This window comes from Podarcis liolepis, assembly GCF_965112155.1.
Source record: "Podarcis liolepis genome assembly, chromosome: 6".
Taxonomy (NCBI): domain Eukaryota; kingdom Metazoa; phylum Chordata; class Lepidosauria; order Squamata; family Lacertidae; genus Podarcis; species Podarcis liolepis.
The window spans coordinates 4287285-4307913 of NC_139559.1; the positions used below are offsets into that span (position 1 = coordinate 4287285).

Genomic DNA, 20629 nt, shown 5'->3' on the forward strand with positions numbered 1-20629 from the left:
CTCTCTCTTTTGTTTGTTTCATAAAAGAAGAAACTGCTAGGAGATAAGCAGCCTTGTCTGGCATCTGCTGACTCGCAGCTATGTAAGTGTCTGGTCTGGGGCAATTTAAAAACCTTTGACTGCAAACGAAAACAGCTATTTTTGAAAGACCACCTTTGTGTGGGCAGATGATCACATTCCAGATCTTTCTCTCTGGCTTTCCCAGCTCTGAAGAATCTTTTGCTTGTCTGAAATAATTCTGAAACATCATGTGAGTCAGACAAGCAGTGGATCCCGCTGACTGAAGGTGGAGTATTTAAGGCATCTGACCGGCTGCTGCTAGAAAAGGGATAGCAGACTTTTAAAAAAGCAGGGAGGGCTAATCCACGTAGGCCTGCCTCCAGGCAGAGATTGTTCAAAGCAGCTGCTCCTTAGGGCAGCCTTATTATACATAGCGGGGTCAACCCCATGAAAAGCAGATGACTTGTTCCGTCACATGCAGAAGCCGTTTCAAACAAGCTCATTGGGAGAACGCCGCCTGTGGGATCAGGCCAAAGGAGACTCCCCTAATTCTCGCAGTGGCTGAACAGATGCATAAAGGAAGCTCAGAGGGGACAACAGGGCTCTCCCCAGGAACTGGTATTACATACCAGATGGTAAAGGTAAAGGGACCGTTAAGTCCAGTTGCGGACGACTCTGGGGTTGCAGCGCTCATCTCGCTTTACTGGCCGAGGGAGCCGGCATACAGCTTCCGGGTCATGTGGCCAGCATGACTAAGCCGCTTCTGGTGAACCAGAGCAGCGCATGGAAATGCTGTTTACCTTCCCGCCGGAGCAATACCTATTTACTTGCACTTTGACGTGCTTTCGAACTGCTAGGTTGGCAGGAGCAGGGACCGAGCAACGGGAGCGCACCCCGTCGCAGGGATTCAAACCGCCGACCTTCTGATCAGCAAGCCCTAGGCTCTGTGGTTTAACCCACAGTGTCACCCGCATCCCATATACCAGAGATTAGCGAGCAGCTAAAACGAGTCAAAGTGGGTCAGGGAAGAGGAGGAAACGCAGTGCTGCAAACGCATCTGTTTAGTAAGTGGGTATAGTGTTTATTTGGTTGTTGGGGTATTTTTTTACACAATTACAAGCCTTGTACAAATCTGCATTTTACATACATATGTATAATCTTTATACAGAGTAGCAACTTCATCAGAGAATGCTTATGCACGAGGAAAGAAAAAACCGATTTCCCCACGGAAGGTGGCTTAGAGTTGGCGGGCATCTCCCTGGCCATGATTTTGACCCAGGACGTCTCGTGTTGCAGCCTGTAACGGCAGCAGCTGTTTCTTCTTCCAGCTGCCTCTCCCCTTCAGAAAGTGCTCATTTTTTTTGACACACCTGTTACCGTATCTATTGTGGGTTGGCAACAGCGAGGCCTGCACGAGTCGTGAAGGAGCACCAACAAAGGGAGCCTGCTAGTCTATGCAAGTGGCCCAGTTGCAAAATTCAACAGGCTGCTCAGTGGTTTCCTAGTGTTAGCAGGCAGGCTACAGTAATGGTTCAGTCCCCAACGTCCAAGGGACAATCTGCTTTAGGGAACCTGGCGAAACTGTAGCGTGTCACCAAATGCATTCATGGTGGCCACCTGCTTCGGCACGACTTCCAACAGTTACCGCAAGCAGAGTCAGCGACTTTGCAGGAGACACAAAGGCAGAGTTATGTGGCTGTCGAATTCACCAGCCTGCAGCAATGAACAGCAGAGGGAAGAGGCAGCCTGGGGCTTAACTCTTGTCTCTGCACAGCTAAAAGGATGGAGATAAAAGGTTAGTCCCACCTCCTGTGGCTTCACGTACATGATGGTCTTCCATGTGGTTTATTCTTGATGCATGAGTTTCTCCCTTCATTGCAGTCAACGGAGAGCAAAGTGTTTGCGCTCACTTGTACTGCTCTTCCCTCTGGGATAACAAGGGTCAGTTTATACTTTCAGCTAAATCAAGTGGCAAAGCTTGCCTTACAGCTATCACTCCAGGCTTCAGGCGATGTCCTCCCCGCAGGCAGAAAAAAGCATGTGGGGGTGGGTGGGGAAAAACTAGGCTGAACCCTTTCCCCTGACAGGCTAGTTTTCAACACACAGAGAATATTATCTCGCATATGAGAGCATTCAAACCTCAAGTGCTGCAGTCTCACTTTACTAGCAGATTCCGCTAATTGTAATCAGCTGGTTTTGTGTGCTTTCAGCTTAAAAAGCTGGTGAATGCTGATCATGAAACAAACCTTCCCCTCGCCACCGCTGCACGAAGTTTCGTTTCTGCAGATTCTAGACCTGCTGAAATTTGGGGGTTTTAATACATATCTATATCTGGTGGTAGATCATGTGAGAGAGGAAATGACTCTTCCATTTTAATAAACCAGAAGTCAGCCCATCATTGCCACAAGGAGCAGAGGGAAGAGGGTGCCTGTCTTAAACCTTTGTCTGCATTCTGCTGCCTGAATAACATGGAATAGCTTCAGGCCAAGGCTGCAGCCAGCCTCGTTCAGGCTGCAGATGCAGCTTCCATAGGTCTCATATATACCTCAAATGGAAAGTGTCTGAACCTGCTAGGAAACCGTTTCCTGCTAAGGCAAGAAGAAAACCCACAAGGGATAGGTAGGCCTCCTTCTAAGTCTTCCTCTTTTAGCCTTGATTTTCATAAAGTGCTTAGTAAAATAATGTTTCACGTGTTTCTTCCATCCCACACCATCCGGTAACAAAAAGCCACAGCCCTTGCGGCAGGTGTCAATCATTCAAGCCCCTGCTCTTCCAGAGGAACGCTACGATCCACACTGTGGCCACTTGAGAAAGGCATGGCCAATGTGGATATTTCAGGTACTGTGCTCCCAACTTCTTCAGGGATGATGGGAGCTGTAGTTTAACATCTGGAGAGCACTGCATTGGCTACCGGGGACTAAGATGATACTTTCACCTCCCTGCTTTTCACTGTTGCTCGTGGGACATCCTGGTATCCCCACGCCCACAGCTTCCTGATACCACAAGGCCCACAACCAATGGGTGGCAGGTTGATCTGCCTCCCACCCAAGCTGAACGGCACTGCCCCACTGGAGAAGAAAAGCTCCCCCCAAAAGACACCAATAGCTGAATGATTTGGTTGCAGGAAGCACAATCCAAATAGAGAGGCAGCAATGTGTCCTTCCGGGGTCAGCTCTTGGCTTGGTGAGAAGATATTCCCAGCAGGCAAAACAGGTAAAAGGAGGTCTCTCTGTTTTTCTGCTCCCTGTCTTTCCGGTGACTACAAATCCCAAATGCACAGCAGAATCCAGCACTCTTAAAAGCAAAACAAATGCATGCACTGGTTAGCTCTAGGCCTTTCTACCGTGTCGTTAAGGGCTCCAGGCATTGTGACGTCCTCTGGGAGCTGCTCCTTTTGAATGGCCAAGTCTGCTCATCTTCCAGGGCAGAGGGAGCAACCTGGGCTTCCGTCGCTGTTGGAATGAGTTCATCGCAGCAGATAGCAAAAGGCCACAGGTCCCAAGTGCTCTGCTGTCTGCTCAAACGTGACAAAGTTGGCGAACGCAGCATTACCATCAGCCTCAGGGCTGCCAGTTTGACCAAGCAGTTGCGTCCTTGGTTTGGACTTTCCTTCACAGTAATGCTTGGCCGACTGAGAAGGTAGTTTTACAGGTGACTGAATACATAATTGTCATCAGGGAAAAAGGACTCAGCTGTGTAAATTAGGTAAGGACACTTGTGAGGGTTTATTAGCAGAGGAAGGAGGTAGAGGTGCATGGGGGTTTATCTATGGAGTGCCTGGGACTTTGGATTGAGTGGACAGTTTATGGAAAACCCTTCGTGCATGACAATACGTCTATTTCTGTTAGTGGCTCAGATCTTTTAAAGCACTTTTCTTTCCACATCAACTACGTTGGTCCTGCAACAGGGCGAAATTTCACAACAGGAAGATCTCTCCCTTAACAGAAAGATCATTAACGGAAACTGCTGCTATTGATTTTGCAAGATGGTAGCAACAGTAATAACCCTGAAAGCCATAATGGACCATGTTCCAAGGAGTAACTCCTCATGCGCCAGATGCATAATTTCCTACTCGGGCCTGGCTGAGAGAAATAGCTGTGCTGTGGGTGGCTGGGTGACAGCTACATGGTCTCCAAGATGAAACATGTTCATATGCTTGCAACCCCTGCTGCAGGCTTCGCAGTCGAGAGAGAGAATGTGAGCCAATCTGCTGCAGACCTCAAAAGCAAAAACAAGCAGATTCCCAGTGTTTTGACTTGTCGGAAGCTGCCTCTTCAGTTCCACATCTAGGAATGCAGGCAACTAAATAGGTGAGAGGGAAAGGAGGGGAGGACTCCTCTGAACGGCTGGGCCCAGACTCATCTCCCCTCACCCCATCTCAGTTAATATTGCAGAACCAGCACCGTCCCTGAAAATATTCTTCTGTTTCTTTCTCTCCCATTTTGCCAAACACCCGGAGGGAAGAATGGAACTTCTCTCAAGCGCTACACAGGCTACAGGCCCATGAACAGGGCAGGAAGCACAGCAAAAAATGAGGTTCCTTAGCCTTGTAGTAACCAAGGCAGCCACTTCCCTTGTTCCGAAAGAGGTTCCCCAGAGGCTCTGGATGCTGAGGGAGGACGACGAAGAGGAGGTGAGAGCAGGATGACTGCAGGTCCAGGCCTGGGTGGCTTGAATTAGTAAGGCAGGTTGCAGGAGGGGGGCAGGAAAGAGAGCAGGGGCTTCAAAAACCCAATTTGCCTTCTGCAGACATGGCTGCCTATGCCTGGCGTACCAAACAGGACACGGTAAGCGGAGAACTTCCTCCTCGACCCTCAGGGGAATATCTGGAGTTCGAATTTGGGTGCCCACTCGAGCGCGCTCTTCACCACAGCCAAAGCTGCCGCGCCCAGCGCCACCGTCAGCCCCATGACTGCCAGCTTCACAAAGCGGTTGGTCCTTGGTTTGGTTGCCAAGAGCATCTTTGCCCGCTCCTCCGCGCGGAGCCGCTCTCTGAAGCGCTGCCGGAGAACCGTGTCAGGCCGCTGCTGGGCCGAAGCCAGCTCAAAGTCTTTGAAGGTGGAAGCAGCCGTCCTGTAGGGGAAGAAGGAAACAGAGGCAGGGCACGTCATTCCAAACAGCCAGGCAGGATATGGTCCTCCTGCTGTGGAGGAGGAGGAGGAGGAGTTTGGATTTGATATCCTGCTCTATCACCACCCGAAGGAGTCTCAAAGCGGCTAACAATCTCCTTTGCCCTTCCTCCCCCACAACAAACACTCTGTGAGGTGAGTGGGGCTGAGAGACTTCAAAGAAGTGTGACTAGCCCAAGGTCGCCCAGCAGCTGCATGTGGAGGAGCGGAGATGCGAACCCGGTTCACCAGATTACGAGTCTGCCGCTCTGAACCACTACACCACGCTGGCTCAGGGTATCACAATAAATGTGGAAAGCACCCCCGAAGTTAAGTTTTGTTTTCCGGATCTTGGAAACTAGCAACTTTAACACAAGTTAAAATTCTCAATTTTGGTTCTCTTAAAAGGATATGGGTAGGAAGCTCACTTCCTAGGGATCAGTCCACCTCAGATGAGGGAACGGAAGAGGAGATCAGAGTTGCCTGAACTCCTGAAATGACCTTGCTTGCTGAACTCACATGGATACCTAGAAACAAGCAGCCAGCCCCATTCTGTCTACACAGGCAACATCTGAGACCCACAGCCAGCAGGCGATCAAACCGGCCTGCAGCTGTTATCAGAGCCAGGAGATGGCACTTGTAGAAACCTTGAGTGACCTTATCTTACACAACAGGCAAAAGGGACAATGGATATTTGAGATGCTCAGAAGAGGATAGTGGAGCTCTCACACGCTCTTTATCTTTCAGGGCCGCTGTTTGGGTTTCTTGCTCCTTTTCTTCTGCTGCAGCAGACGACATAAGCAGCTACGAAGTGAAAACTCAACTGCTGAAAGGGCAAGCTACTTTTCTCAAACTGAAGTTTTAAAGGCAGAGAGTGGGTTGCCTTTTTGGCACATGGAGGAGAAATCTCTGCTTCTTTCTGAATTCCTCAGTACTGCTGGTAGTGTGGCCAGCATGTGCAGAAACTGCCTTTTTGACTGCTGGACCCACGACTGGTCTCGCCCAATCCACCAGAGCCTGTCTTCACATGCAGGGGAAGTCCCTAACTCACTGAGAGTTTGAGACCCACCCGCTACCCTCACCTGGTTTAGCTGGCCAGTCAAAGCCGTTCCTGGGGTGTGGCTGCTGTCGCATGCTGACAGCTTCTAGGAGCCTCGTGTGAGAGCAGAGGACATGGTGGGGACCCAAGGTGGACAAACGACCCCAGGAGGAGTACGCTGCGCTACATCTCCACTAACGCCCCAACTAAAGTCTGTCATTACCCACCTTTCGGCTTGCTGCTGAGCAGCCTCCCGGGCAAGTTCCGATGGTGGAAACTGAACGAAGAGGTCTCCAGCTCGACTGATCAGGGTCTCGTACGGAAGGTCTTGTGGGATCTGCGATAAAAGATGGTGGACGGAGGCCATGTCACACTCACAGGCGAGAACCTCCGGTGCGCGATGCAGCACGATCTGCAGAGAAGCAAGCAGCAACTCAGTGATCCATGCGACGGTCACCTCCAGGCTTGACTACTGTAATTCGCTCTACGCGGGGCTGCCCTTGAAGCTGTCCCAGAAACTCCAATGGGTGCAGAATGCTGAAGCGAGGCTCCTCACGGGGTCTCTGCCATGGGAGCATATTCACCCAATGCTTTTCCAGCTGCACTGGCTGCCGGTGGAGTACAGGGTCAGATTTAAGGTGCTGGTTTTCACCTTTAAAGCCCTTCACGGCCTAGGACCCTCGTACCTACGGGACCGCCTCTCCCGGTATGCCCCACGGAGAGCCTCAAGGTCCATAAATAGCAACACCCTAGAGGTCCCGGGCCCTAAGGAAGTTAGATTAGCTTCAACCAGAGCCAAGGCCTTTTCAACTCTGGCTCTGGCCTGGTGGAACGCTCTGGCTCATGAGACCAGGGCCCTGCAGGATCTGATTTCTTTCCGCAGGGCCTGTAAGACAGAGTTGTTCCGCCTGGCCTTTGGCTTGGAGTCAATTTGATTCCCTCCCCCTCTTTCTTTTTTCTTTTTCCTTTCTCCTCCTGTGATGAGGCTGCATTTTAATATTTTAATGTTTCAATATTTAATGTTGTTATTTTAATCTTGTTTTTAAGTTGTATTCATTCAACTTGTTTTTATTATTGCTTGTTAGCCGCCCTGAGCCCGGCCTTGGCTGGGGAGGGTGGGGTATAAATAAAAATTATTATTATTATTATTATTACTCAGCTTAGGTGGCGCACGGCGCCAACACTTCCCTGTCACAGGGCTACCATCGCCAAGGGTTCAAAAGGTCCCTGCCACCTGTGATCTCGTGTGACAAGAGTTTCAAAAAGCATGGGGGAAATGCAGAGAATACTTCACAAAACAGTGCCCTAAAATACATACCTGGACTTGTTTCGATTAATGTCTGCAGGAGACTTTGTGGATATTTAAGTTATAATTAGAAAAATATTAATAATTATTCATAAAGGAAACAGCTTATAAGAAGTAAATAAGGAAGCCAGATACAGGATAAAGGAAGTCTTTTATTTTGTTGTTTCTACTGTTGTATGTTATGCTCATTGTATGTTACATTTAATGAGGGTGGATTTCTGTATTGGGGGGGGGGGTTATGTTATGTTGTAAATAAAATTCCATTTTATTTTATTTTAAAAAGGAAAAGGTCCCTGCCAAAGCAGCTGCAAGGAGGGTTCCACTCTAAACCCTTTGGGTCTGCTCCTGTTTGTAGTTTGGAAATTGCAAGTGATATGCAGTCCATGTGTCTCCCTTATAATTTTGCTGTATTGCAGAGAGTTGGACTAGATGCCCCTTGGGGTCTCTTCCAACTCTAAAAGTTATATGATTCCATGAACTGTGGCAAGTCAAAATTTCCTCCAGGCAACCAGATGCAGCCCTTGTGCTGCTGCTGCTGCATGTGAGAGCTGCCAGGAGCAAGAGAACGGGAGCACAAGCACGCATGGCTCCACAGCAGCAGCTCACCCTTGACTTTATGGATAGGTCCCAAGTAATGATCCATCGTCCTCTGACAAACAGCAGCCTTGCTCTCCAACATGCAGAATATTTCCCATCCCTATGGTATGGACTGCTGGCAACGTTTTCTGTGAAACTCCTCTGCACTTCTCTGCCCAAGAACAGCAAAACTGATGATGATGATGGTAATAATAATAATAATAATATGTTTCTAGTTATCTCCCGCTTGGACTACTGCAATGCACTCTATGTGGGGCTAACTTTGAAGGTGACCTGGAAACTGCAATTAATCCAGAATGCAACAACTAGACTGGTGACTGGGAGTGGCCGCCGGGACCATATAACACCGGTCCTGAGAGATCTGCATTGGCTCCCAGTATGTTTCCAGGCACAATTCAAAGTGTTGGTGCTGACCTTGAAAGCCCTAAATGGCCTTGGTCCAGTATATCTGAAGGAGCATCTCCACCCCCATCGTTCAGCCCGGACACTGAGATCCAGTGCCGAGGGCCTTCTGGCGGTTCCATCGCTGCAAGAAGTGAGGTTACAGGGAACCAGACAGAGGGCCTTCTCGGTAGTGGCACCCACCCTGTGGAACACCCTCCCTTCAGATGTGAAGGAAATAAGCAGCTATCCTATCTTTAAAAGACATCTGAAGGCAGCCCTGTTTAGGGAAGTTTTTAATATTTAATGCTGTATTGTTTTTAACACTCGATTGGGAGCCGCCCAGAGTGGCTGGGGAAACTCAGCCAGATGGGTGGAGTATAAATAAGAAATTATTATTATAATAGCTTAACGGAAGGAGGAGAAGCAGATACTCTTTGCTACAGACTCAAGCTTGTTTTCTTGATGGAAGGTTTGCAACTGGAACTCTGTGCTGAAGGCAAAGAAGCCACTAAGCAGCAAAGCTGTCTCTTGCAGCTCTATGCACCCTAAATCATTTTAAAGAGTGGGGCGGGAAGCAAAAAGCACAGCCCATGTTCCACTGCTGCCACACCTACCACTGCTGCAAAGTAGATAGGCATTAGCGGATGGCATGCCAGGAAGAAGTCGTACAACCGCACAACGTGTCTGAAGTCAGACAGCACGTGTCCAAACCAGGTGATCAGCCAGCTGAGAGCAAAAATGGTCCCCACTTCAGCTCTGTGCAAAAAAAGAGGAAGAAAGAAACAAAAGGGTCAAGGTAAAGCATCCCGTTTGCTCAACCATTCCCCCCCCCCCCCCCGGTTGCAAGTTGCATCTGGGATGGCTGTTCTCCTCATGATATGGCATGGGATTCAGCAGCAATTCAGGAAGGGACAAGCTATCAAAAGAGCCTTGTGGCATCTTCTAGGAGACTAGGGCCCTGCAGGACCTGACATCTTTCCGCAGGGCCTGCAAGACAGAGTTGTTCCGCCAGGCCTTTGGTCAGGGCGCAGCCTGACTCCCTCCTCTGGCAACCTGCACAGAATTTTGTTTAATCGGTTGCCATCAATTTGATTTTAACTAATTTTTATAATGAAATATTTTTAGAATGTGTTATTATTTGATTGTTTATTTGATTGTTGTTAGCCGCCCTGAGCCCGGCTCAGCTGGGGAGGGCGGGATATAAATAAAATTTATTATTTATTATTATTATTCTTCCTTGGAGGTTGCCAAGACTGAACAGGTGTCTGCCTATCAGAAATGCTTTTGGGTGTCCCACTTCAAGGTCGCTTCCAATTCTATTTCTCAGAGAATACAAAGGAATATGGACACAGAAGGCCTAGAAGCCACTAACTACTTCACCAAATTCTCCAAGTTTTGCTTCTCGAGAGGGGCGCTGAAAAAGGTAGTGCTCAGTCATGCTAGGAAGCAGTAAAGGAGGACTTCCTAGAGTTAACCTTCAATTGCATGCATTTTTTTAAAAAAGGAAAGTGCAGCACTTCTACCTACCTCTGCATGAAGTCGTGCAATTCTGGATTCACCTGGTCTATAATGGGCATCAGGTAGTTTAAGATGTGCTTGGTGTTGTCCATTGTCGGGTCCATAAAATCCCTGCCAGGCAAAGCAAGTCTGGTCAGCCAAGGCATGAGGCAGTGTGAAGCAAATGCTCTCTTGTTTATCACAGACAGCAAACGGTGCAAAGCAGACCACAAGCCAAGAGATACCCAAATGCCCAGGGAAGTGGGAATAGGAGATGGGATACTTTTTGGTTCCAACAACCAGAGGCTCACTCACAGTAAGCAGCCAGCAAGTGTACAAACTTGAACACAAGAGAGGCTGTTGCAATGGAGAAAGACAAGTGACCATGCAGGTCCAATTTTTTTTATTTTAGAAAAGGAAAGTCACCAGGACTCCAGCAGAAAAACATGCAGAAACCCAGAAGGCGTGGGTCCAAAGTCATGGCTTGCTTTTGGAAAACAACAACACACTTTATGTTCTTGAGAAAACTATGTTCACAAGGGGCTTGGTGCACTGTGAATGCCACAATTGCTTCGACACAGATTGAAAGTAGATGCTGGGTTCAGAAACTGGCCATTGCCACTAGCCACTAACGTTTCTGCAAAAGCTAGCTTCAGGAAAGCCTGGCAAGGGCTGGTCCTGAGAAGAATCTGGGGAAAACAACCCTCTCTCCCAGCAGGCTCTGTAGATTTAACACACTCCTTCAACATTTGCCTCAACTTCTAGTTAGTATTTAGAAAGGGTGTGAGAGTGATTTCTCTGCAGGAGGCTGGCCTGGCTTTTGTTTGCGACTGGAATACTTAACTCTCACAGCTGCCCAGTCCCTCCCATTGCAAACAAGATAACAATGGATGGAAATTGGGAAAGAGCAGCAGCAAAGCATCAGGCATTCATCAGCCTTCCTTATAACTGCACCTGCCATCCCACAGTACAGTGAAAGACATTTTTTCTTTGTCCTCTTTTAAGACTGTTCTATTGTGCGTATTGCAACTCTGTTTGTATTGCAGTTACAATAAGATCAGAATAGATTATGTCCTCTTACTTCTACCCAGAAGATTTTAATCCATCCAGTCTGCTCTCCAGTCCCTTCCCCACTGCGCTTTTTCACTGAGTTGGGCAGAGCTACCACCGCCTTATCAAAGTGCAGCAGAACGTTTTCTAATCTACATCAAGAAGCAACAGCAAAAGCAACACAATGCTGATTCCTGGGCAGAACAGTTCCTGGGAACTTTAGGTAGCACAGTCCTAGGAAGGGTGCAATGTCTATAGCAAAGGACTTGGGTTTCAACCATCTCTATTACAGAAGCCCAATGGAAGTGCAGGAAGGAGGTGTTGAATCTTTGGGTGGGATTCACCCAACAAACCCATCAGTGGAAGCCCTCTGTAAGGGCTTTTGCTTGCACAGTGGGGCTTCCTTCTCCTTGCCCACCCTACCTTGGCCCTGGAGTGGGTGGCAGAAACCCCAGAATGGGGGGAAGGGGGAGTCATTCCATTTGGCAACCTAATATGCTTGCACAGATGGAACGTTTGTAATAGCACAATGCTGAAACCTACCCTTTAATTTTTTTAATAAACCTGGGTGACATGCAGCGAATGTGGTTCAGAGAGGAGGGGAATTGGACTTCTCCCTTCAGAAGGGCCTGCCTGTCCCTCCTCCAACTGAGCAAGCTAACAGTCAGGAGGTAGGGGACGTTAACTGTCATTAAAGGTAAAGGTACCCCTGACCATTAGGTCCAGTCGTGGACGACTCTGGGGTTGCCCGCTCATCTCACTCCATAAGCCGAGGGAGCCGGCGTTTGTCTGCAGACAGCTTCCAGGTCATGTGGCCAGCATGACTAAGCCGCTTCTGGCAAACCAGAGCAGTGCACGGAAACGCTGTTTACCTTCCTGCCAGAGCAGTACCTATTTATCTACTTGCACTTTGACATGCTTTCAAACTGCTAGGTGGGCAGGAGAAGGAACCGAGAAATGGGAGCTCACCCTGTCACGGGGATTCGAACCGCTGACCTTCTGATTGGCAAGCCCTAGGCTCTGTGGTTTAGACCACAGTGCCACCCGCGTCCCTTTTAACCCTCATTGGGAGGTTGGGAGGCTGCAAACCCAAACGGCGGGAAGTGGAAAGAACACAGGCACTAGGTAGGCAGCTCCACTCAAGAACCAACCTCAGCTCCCTTAGCGGGAGGCTGATGCACAGTACAAAGGCTTTAAGACCCACTGTGGCAGGAAAGACACTTAATGGGAAGGGCCAGAGCTTAGTGTTAGAGAACATGTTTTGCATGCAAAAAGGTGCCAGGTTCAATCCCTGGAGTTTGCAGGTAAGGCTGGCCATTTTCCCTGCCTGAATGCATAGAGAGCAGCTACCAGTCAGTGTAGGCAACACCAAGCTAGGTAGACCAATGGTCTGACTCAATATAAGGGAGCTTCCTATGTAAATGCCATTGGATGTGCTCAGAGCAGGGGTAGGCAAATTAAGGCCCATGGGCCGGATGCGGCCCCATCCGGCCCAATCGCCTTCTCAATCTGGTCTGCAGACGGTCTGGGAATCAGCGTGTTTTTACATGAGTAGAATGTCTGCTTTTATTTAAAATGCATCTCTGGGTTATTTGTGAGGCATTGGAATTAGTTCTTCTCCCCCCCCCCCCAATATAGTCCGCCCCCCCCACAAGGTCTGAAGGAGAGTGGACCGGCCCATGGCTGAAAAAGGTTGCTGACCCCTGGCTCAGAGAGAGAAAGTTGGAGATCTGGGGGTTCCAAGGTAAGGAGCAACTTGAGCATCCTTGTTTTCACTGTGTGGACTTTTCTTTCTGGCTCGCTCCTTGTTAAAGGCAGAGGCACCATTCTGCAGCAGGGACCTAGCAGGGACCAACTGGAACCCAGTTGGGTCGCCATGTGAATTCGCCACTGCGCAGCAACCCGGGAGCCTGCTCCATGACTCCTTTCCGGCTCCGCAGCCAGGGGTGCTCTCTAACGCAGACAAGAGTACCTGAGGTGATGGGTTGAAAGCTTTTCCACAAGGGCCGTTGCCAGTCTCTCTCCAACCACAAGCAGAAACGTGACCACGATGTCGTGGTAGCCTTGGTAGTAGTGAAGCTGTGGGTTGCGCTGCAAGACCTGCAGGATGCTGTCAATCAGCTCTTCCTGCAGCCCCTCCCTCTGCTCATCTGGCATCCCTGCAGGGAGAGCAACAAGAAGGGTTCAGAGAGTTGGCAGCTGAGAACATCCACATGACAACATCCTGCATCCCAGTGACACGAGTTACTTCAGCTGCCTGTCTCTCTTGTCTCCTGCCAGCTGAAGACACATAGATCCAAAGGCAGAATCATTAAGGGGTTCCTGGATTTAACGATGGGGGTTAATTAACTCCTCAGCCCCATTACTTTCTTGTGCATACAGTGTGCAGTCCCACATGGCCAAACTCAATAGCGGAAGCTCAGTAAGTCTGCACTAGAAGCATAAAGCAGTTAACCAGTCACCGTATCCCTGCAAGAAAACCTGGTAATAGCAGTTTTACAGCATCTCTATCTGAAGGTGGGCATCCCTTGGTTCAAGCAATAAATCTGATAATTTCCCAGGCAATTTATCTCTTATTTTAATCACAAGCCTCGCAGCTTCGTTGAATATCAAAATATTGCTGGTGCTCAGAGGGAGACTCAGTGTTTGGTTCCTTCAGCTGCATCTTCAGGAACTTGGGCAGCAGCAGGACTTGGGGGGGGGGGAGATCCTGCTGTGATCTTGAAGAGCTGCCGCCAAAGACAGTCAGGGCCTAGGCTAGATGGACCTATGACATTACTTGGCAAGGTCATATTTTCATGTGTTTAGCTGGCTTGAGACAGTTTAAAACGCAACACCCTTCAATTGGCTAATTGTTCCAGTGCAAGAGAAGGGAGTAGTTTACACTTGTGCAGTCAGGCTCCAAACTTTTCAGCTACAAATATTTGTTGTTGTTGTTTAGTCGTTTAGTCGTGTCCGACTCTTCGTGACTCCATGGACCAGAGCACGCCAGGCCCTCCTGTCTTCCACTGCCTCCCGCAGTTTGGTCAAACTCATGCTGGTAGCTTCGAGAACACTGTCCAACCATCTCGTCCTCTGTCGTCCCCTTCTCCTTGTGCCCTCCATCTTTCCCAACATCAGGGTCTTTTCCAGGGAGTCTTCTCTTCTCATGAGGTGGCCAAAGTATTGGAGCCTCAGCTTCAGGATCTGTCCTTCCAGTGAGCACTCAGGGCTGATTTCCTTAAGAATGGATTGGTTTTATCTTCTTGCAGTCCATGGGACTCTCTAGAGTCTCCTCCAGCACCAGAATTCAAAAGCATCAATTCTTCGGCGATCAGCCTTCTTTATGGTCCAGCTCTCACTTCCATACATCACTACTGGGAAAACCATAGCTTTTACTATACGGACTTTTGTTGGCAAGGTGATGTCTCTACTTTTTAAGATGCTGTCATTGCTTTCCTCCCAAGAAGCAGGCGTCTCTTAATTTCGTGGCTGCTGTCACCATCTGCAGTGATCATGGAGCCCAAGAAAGTAAAATCTCTCACTGCCTCCATTTCTTCCCCTTCTATTTGCCAGGAGGTGATGGGCCCAGTGGCCATGATCTTCGTTTTTTTGATGTTGAGCTTCAGACCATATTTTGCGCTCTCCTCTTTCACCCTCAATAAAAGTTTCTTTAATTCCTCCTCACTTTCTGCCATCAAGGTTGTGTCATCTGCATATCTGAGGTTGTTGATATTTCTTCCAGCAGGGTTGATATTCTGCAAACATGAGCACCCTCTGGTAGTACACAGGACCCTTTCCTGCACAATGAAATACAGCAGGATTGCCAGTGGCAAACAGAAGAGGAAGCTTCTCTCCGCACGGAGAAGTTCTCTCTGAACTGGATCTGCTGGCAAAGTGACTCAGCTTAGTACATTAAGAGTCACCAGCTCTTTCACTTCAGGCTGAAGAGTACCATGGTCTGAGGCAAGCAGCAGCTAAATGAAGCATACAGCAGCATCACCCATTGGTGGGGAGTGAAAACACAAGCACAGATAAAGAAACAGAGGACCTCCCTCAAGACTCACTTATTCTGGGCCACTGGGGTGTTGCTAGGGCAACAATATCGCAAGCAGCATGTCTAAGCTATCAACTTAAACTAGTTCAGGCATCATGGTTTTCTACTAGGGGTAGATGGTTCAGTCTATTCCCAGCTCATGCCAACTTTCCATGTATTTATTCCTAAATCTGTTCTGTCCCATTTCCACATTTATCTGAGAATTTCTTAAAGCAAAATATGTGTGGAAATTCATAACTAAATTAATATTTCAATGTACATTTTGCTGCAAAACACTATGTCATTGCATACATTTCATAAATACTTTTTTTTCTGAGCCAAGAAATCAGAGAAGTGTGAAATCCAAAAGGATGATTGTATTTTAATCTGCGTATGAGTGTGGGAGGTGTAAATTAGGTCATTTCACTAGAAATGCAGGCCAAATGAAATTCTCTGTCATCTCTACTTTCAACCCAAGGGATTTCTGCAGAGACCCCACAGCTGGAAGCAGAGAGAGCGCTTCTTGTACCTGGAGGAAAGCGTCGGAGAGATCGCCTCACATCCAGCAACACTTGCTGGTAATCTTTGTTGTCCTCTCGGAGTTCCTCACCTAGGAGGGACAGAAGAGTGTCACAAATCCACAGTAGTCACAAAAGGAGGACCAGCCCCAAGGAACTAAGGAGGGAAGTGTGTTTAATACAGCCATAAAAACTGAAACTGAATACCTATTAACAAGTACTCGTCACTGTTCAAAACATGGTTTGATCTATGCAATGGGACACTAACAACACAGGTTCTGAGCACCAGGGAAACATCAGTCTTAAGGGTAGCACATATTGCAATGCCATCTCAACAGGCTTCTCTTCGCCTGCTAATTGCACCAGACACCACCAGCTGCACTTCCAAATGGATTTGCTGCCATCTGTGGGGGCTGCAGCTAGAAGGAGTTTTACTGGACTCCTGGATTTATTTATTTATATTCTAAACCATTTCTGGATCTGCTTTTTAATAGCATTAAATATGCAAGAGGGTGAAGCCACGGAACAACTCTGTGTGAATACTAAAAGCCATGTTAATGGAAGAGAGCTCTCCAATTACATTAAAAATAAAACCAAAATGCAAACTGTGCTTTGTCTGAGTAATTAATCCCACACTCAAGCTCAAAGGTTCCCAGAGTCTTTCCCCAGATTGCAAGCGTTATGTGGCTTCACCTGGCCGAGGTGGCAGGTCCTCTGTGTTCACATTAAGCAGCTTTGGCCACACCCTGCAGCGGATCTCATCCATCAGAAGCCCCCCTTCGCTGATAGCCATGCGCCTGAGTGCAGCAACATCCACAGGCTCGCTGCTCAGGGCCTGGTAGATCTCTGCTTCTTTCCTTTTTTTCTTGGAATCACAGTCTGCGAGAGAAACAAAAATCAAATTCAAACCAGCCTTAACAGCAGTTTCGCCTGCTAATGATTGTGGCCTCAAAAGGGGACAGTAATTTATTTACAAGATGGGAAAAGTGGGGCACTAGATCACACTGGCCAATCCAACAAAACAGTCTTAAGGGCAGGGTGTTTTCTGCAGTCTAGTCAATAAACTTGTTTAAGAAGAAACCTAATAGTTGACCGAAAGGCAATGGTGACACAACAAACATCAGATGGGCCAATGCAAATCTTGCAGGCTGTTAACTTTGTGACCTCTTTGCTGACACTCTGCTGTTTCATTATGGAATCTTTAGCTTAATGCTCCGAAAGACAGAACTGCTCAAGCGCCACATAGGACACTTTTTCCCTTTCAGTTTAGTATTGTACACAATTTGGTACTGTACACTCAAAAGACCTGACCGTCAGTCACTGTGACACTCTCCATCTCAACAGAATCACATCAGAAAGTGTTGCATCACAGAAAGCTTTCTTCACACCAACATAGACACGTAACCTCATTCCAATGAATCACAAACTAAGCAACACTTGCATCAGTAGCACTTGGTACTTGACTGTTGCTAAAAACTAGCCAATTTGTTTTTAATGCAAAGGTTAATAATAATAATAATAATTTTATTATTTATACCCCACCCATCTGGCTGGGCTGCCAGCAGTAATAAGTAAAGCCTAAAGGGACCCCTGACCATTAGGTCCAGTCGTGGCCGACTCTGGGGTTGCGGCGCTCATCTCGCTTTACTGGCCAAGGGAGCCGGCGTACAGCTTCCGGGTCATGTGGCCAGAATGACCAAGCCACTTCTGGCAAACCAGAGCAGCACACGGAAATGCCGTTTACCTTCCCGCCAGAGCGGTACCTATTTATCTACTTGCACTTTGACGTGCTTTCGAACTGCTAGGTTGGCAGGAGCAGGGACCAAGCAACGGGAGCTCACCCCGTCACGGGGATTCGAACCGCCGACCTTCTGATCGGCAAGTCCTAGGCTCTGTGGTTTAACCCACAGCACCACCCGCGTCCCTGCCAGCAGTAATAAGGCAAGCACAAAGCAAGCACGTGATCCAGTATAACCTTTTAAGGATATCTGACTGTTATGCATAGCAGCTGGCTAAATGCATTGAGCACAATACAACAAGCACCCAAAGATCTAAACCTTTTGCAGTTTCATTGTGAACAGTGCTACACATCTGGATCTGAGCCACCAGAAAAAGCTGGTGATAACCAGCTGCTTTGTTTTATGTTCATATACTTCTCCAGTGCAAGAAGGACAGTGGGGGGTGGGGAGCAGCAACAACCTCAGGGAGCCAAATATGTGGAAGCATGACCAGTTTGCATTTAAAAGCCTCTTTCATAAGACTCTGTTTGTGCAATTTGCATCCTTAACACCCACTCTTAGAATTCAGATGGGAGCTGATTTGAAGGGCTCTAACTTGGCAAGGCAACTTGTCACTCTGGATAGTTTTGCAAGACAACAAATGACCCAAAAGGAGGGCACCAAAAACCCTCACACACACACCCAATTACACAACCCTCCTGCAGTTTACAGCAGTGCCTTAAAAACTTTGCTATGCGGTGTGTAACTCTTCTGCGTTTCCAGCCGCATACAGAAGGTTGTTTTGGCAGGAAATTTCATGAGTGCTGAGTTTCTACACAACACAATGCTGGAACTTGGAAAGCTACATGCCACTTGACAGAAATCATCCCAAAATAAGCAAGACGAGCAAACAGAAGAAGGATTTCTTTCTACTTGACTCACAGTCTAAATAAAAACTGACCCTGGTTTCTTTCTCTTTCACTCTATTCTCCTTATTGCTAATTTGCGCAGGTGTCATGACAGTGGAATGGAAGGTCCTCAGTGCTCTGGTTCCCAAGGACGGCAGTAGCCGAGACAACTCTGTTTTGCACACACATGACTTTAGTGAAGAAGTAGGAGTGGAATAAAGTGCTGTTTCTCCCCCAAAAGAAGCCCCGCAGTGGCACAGGCAACAGTGAAATGGATTGCATACATGCAGGAGGGTGGCTAAAAACTTATCTGTCTAAAAGGAATAATTCAGTTAGGTGTGGAATTTTTCATTATGAGGGCCACAATGTTTCTAGGGCAGCACACCAGTGGTAGGTGGGGCCAGAAGCAAATGTAGGTGCAGCAAAGAATACTAATTTTGCTTTTGTACAGAAAGCTGCATGCATATCCCTCTCAATCAGAGTTTAACAGCACATTCTAGCCAGACAAAAAGGAGGTTGCAAAGCAGGGCTGGCAAAGGGTGTTTATCCTGGGGAAAGTCCTATGATAGTATATATTGTATATCTTTTTTTTGCTGCAAGTTGCTTGGAGACCTTCAGGCGACAGGTGTCTAATAAGTCCAATAAATGAAATGAATGAATGAAGGGTAGAAACGGCTGCACCTGGTTCCTGAGCTCAAGGTTCCCCACTTCTAGGTTAGCTCTTACACCAAGAGCGTTCCAGCCCTCACCCAGGCAGCTGCTGTGTTTCAATTTCCTTTACTGCTAATTTTAATCATTTGTAAATGTTTTATTTGCTTTTATTCCAACACTTCTTGTAAACTGCTTACAGGTTTCCCAATAAAACGGTACCTAAATTTTGTTAAAGGGTTGTGGGTGGCGCTGTGGGTTAAACCACAGAGCCTAGGACTTGCCGATCAGAAGGTCAGCGGTTCGAATCCCCACGATGGGGTGAGCTCCCGTTGTTCAGTCCCTGCTCCTGCCAACCTAGCAGTTCGAAAGCACATCAAAGTGCAAGTAGATAAATAGGTACCACTCCAGCGGGAAGGTAAACGGTGTTTCTGTGTGCTGCTGTGGTTCACCAGAAGCGGCTTAGTCCTGCTGGCCACATGACCCGGAAGCTGTATGCCGGCTCCCTTGGCCAATAAAGCAAGATGAGCGCTGCAACCCCAGAGTCGGCCACGACTGGACCTAATGGTCAGGGGTCCCTTTACCTTTTTAAAATTTTGTTAAGTGAAAGTATGCGCATATCAGAAAGAGAGAGAACACCTTATCTGCAGTATCCCTGCAGATGGGTCCTAACCCTCTTGAGAGAAGCCCGCCCACCTACTTCACTTTTGCACTGGAAGCGAAATGGTATGAACACACACCTGTCTCAGCACTGCCGGGGGGGGGGGGAGCAGCAGCTTCCTCCCACCCATAGCTGTCAACCTTCCCTTTTTTTGCGGGAAATTCCCTTATTTCAGCGCCACTTCCTGCTGCTCTCCCGGATTGTTAGATATCCCGTAGACTGTCTCCGGGACAGGTGAGGCTGCTGATCCCTTATTTTCAAATTCGAAAGTTGACAGCTATGCTCCCACCCCCATTCAAGGAACCCCCCACTGTAGTGCCTTGGAATAATCTGCCTCCCCCCAAAAAAAATAATTAAATAAACTGCACAGGGAACCAGATGGCGCGAGTCGCAGTTGCTTCACCTGTTCGACTTCTGCCTGACACTTCTGAGAAGAGAGGGGAGGAAGCGTCACCAGTCGCCCCGCCCACCCCCGGAACGGCCCCCTCCGATTGGCTCCTGCCTCCTGAGCGAGGGGGACGGGGCGTGGCCTCCTCTCCGCCCCGCCCCTTCTCCCTCAGGGCCGCGTCGCCCCTCAGCGGAGCCAAGGCCTCCCTTTCCCCCCTCAGGCGCCCGGCGGTCAAGGCGGCCGAGGGCCTCGCACCCCCGCCGGCCGAGCGGCCCGCGTACCTCGCCTCCCGTTGTCTTGGTGCGGCGGCGGCGGCGGCCTCCGGAGGGCCATGGTCTCTGGGCGCCGCCGAGGAGCATCCCGGCCGGGCCTCTCCGGCTTCGTGTCTCTTTTTCCCCTCTTCCCTTACTCCTCCCTCCCGAAGCTCCGCCCACTTCTCGCTTCTTGCCCGCCTCGGCTGGCGCCTGCCAAAGACGTCACCGCCGCCGCCAACCGCCGCGCCTCGAGCGCACGCCGGAGAGGAGTAAACAGCGCCCATCGCGCATGCGTTGCACCCGCCTTCCTCTTTCCTCTCGCTGCTCTGTTTCTGTGCTCGATAGCGCAGCGGCTTTACCATAGATGTCGCAGGGAAAGGCTAGAGCGGCAGGTAAAGGGTTCGGAGGTTGAACATAGAGATAGAAAGTGTAGGGGAGCAAACGCTGTCTTTTATGTGTAAGCTGCCAACCAAAGAGCCTTTTAGCACTGCCCATTTTATAATGTGCTGGCACACATTTAAAGAACCGCAATACCCAC

At 48.7% G+C, this 20629-nt stretch overlaps 2 protein-coding genes across 3 annotated transcripts in view; one reads left to right on the plus strand and one right to left on the minus strand.

The window, feature by feature from the left end:
- The window catches only part of NSFL1C (NSFL1 cofactor), a 146224-nt gene that overhangs the window by 106434 nt on the left and 19161 nt on the right, over nucleotides 1-20629 (plus strand). The gene's annotated exons all lie outside the window — the stretch shown is intronic.
- Nucleotides 1061-20402, minus strand: TBC1D20 (TBC1 domain family member 20). 2 transcript variants are annotated; one of them, XM_083507633.1, is made up of 8 exons: nucleotides 20119-20402; nucleotides 16208-16393; nucleotides 15526-15606; nucleotides 12954-13140; nucleotides 9962-10063; nucleotides 9049-9190; nucleotides 6375-6559; nucleotides 1061-5073 (listed from the first exon to the last, which is right to left on the minus strand). In XM_083507633.1, exons 1-8 carry the CDS (start codon nucleotides 20168-20170, stop codon nucleotides 4815-4817), a joined length of 1194 nt encoding a protein of 397 aa, XP_083363759.1. In that variant the 5' UTR covers nucleotides 20171-20402; the 3' UTR covers nucleotides 1061-4814. The 2 variants fall into 2 exon arrangements, with proteins under 2 accessions (XP_083363759.1, XP_083363760.1); XM_083507634.1 differs by having other exon boundaries at nucleotides 6375-6484; nucleotides 20119-20345.

Bases quoted from the DNA above. Each gene is read 5' to 3' on its own strand.
- TBC1D20 (XM_083507633.1), bottom strand. From the start codon at position 20,170: ATGGCCCTCCGGAGGCCGCCGCCGCCGCCGCACCAAGACAACGGGAGG. The intron at 16,394-20,118 runs GTACGCGGGCCG...TTTCTCTCGCAG, and splicing joins CCAAGACAACGGGAGGCGAG to ACTGTGATTCCAAGAAAAAA. The intron at 10,064-12,953 runs GTACTCTTGTCT...TTTGCCTGGCAG, and splicing joins CTTTCAACCCATCACCTCAG to GGATTTTATGGACCCGACAA.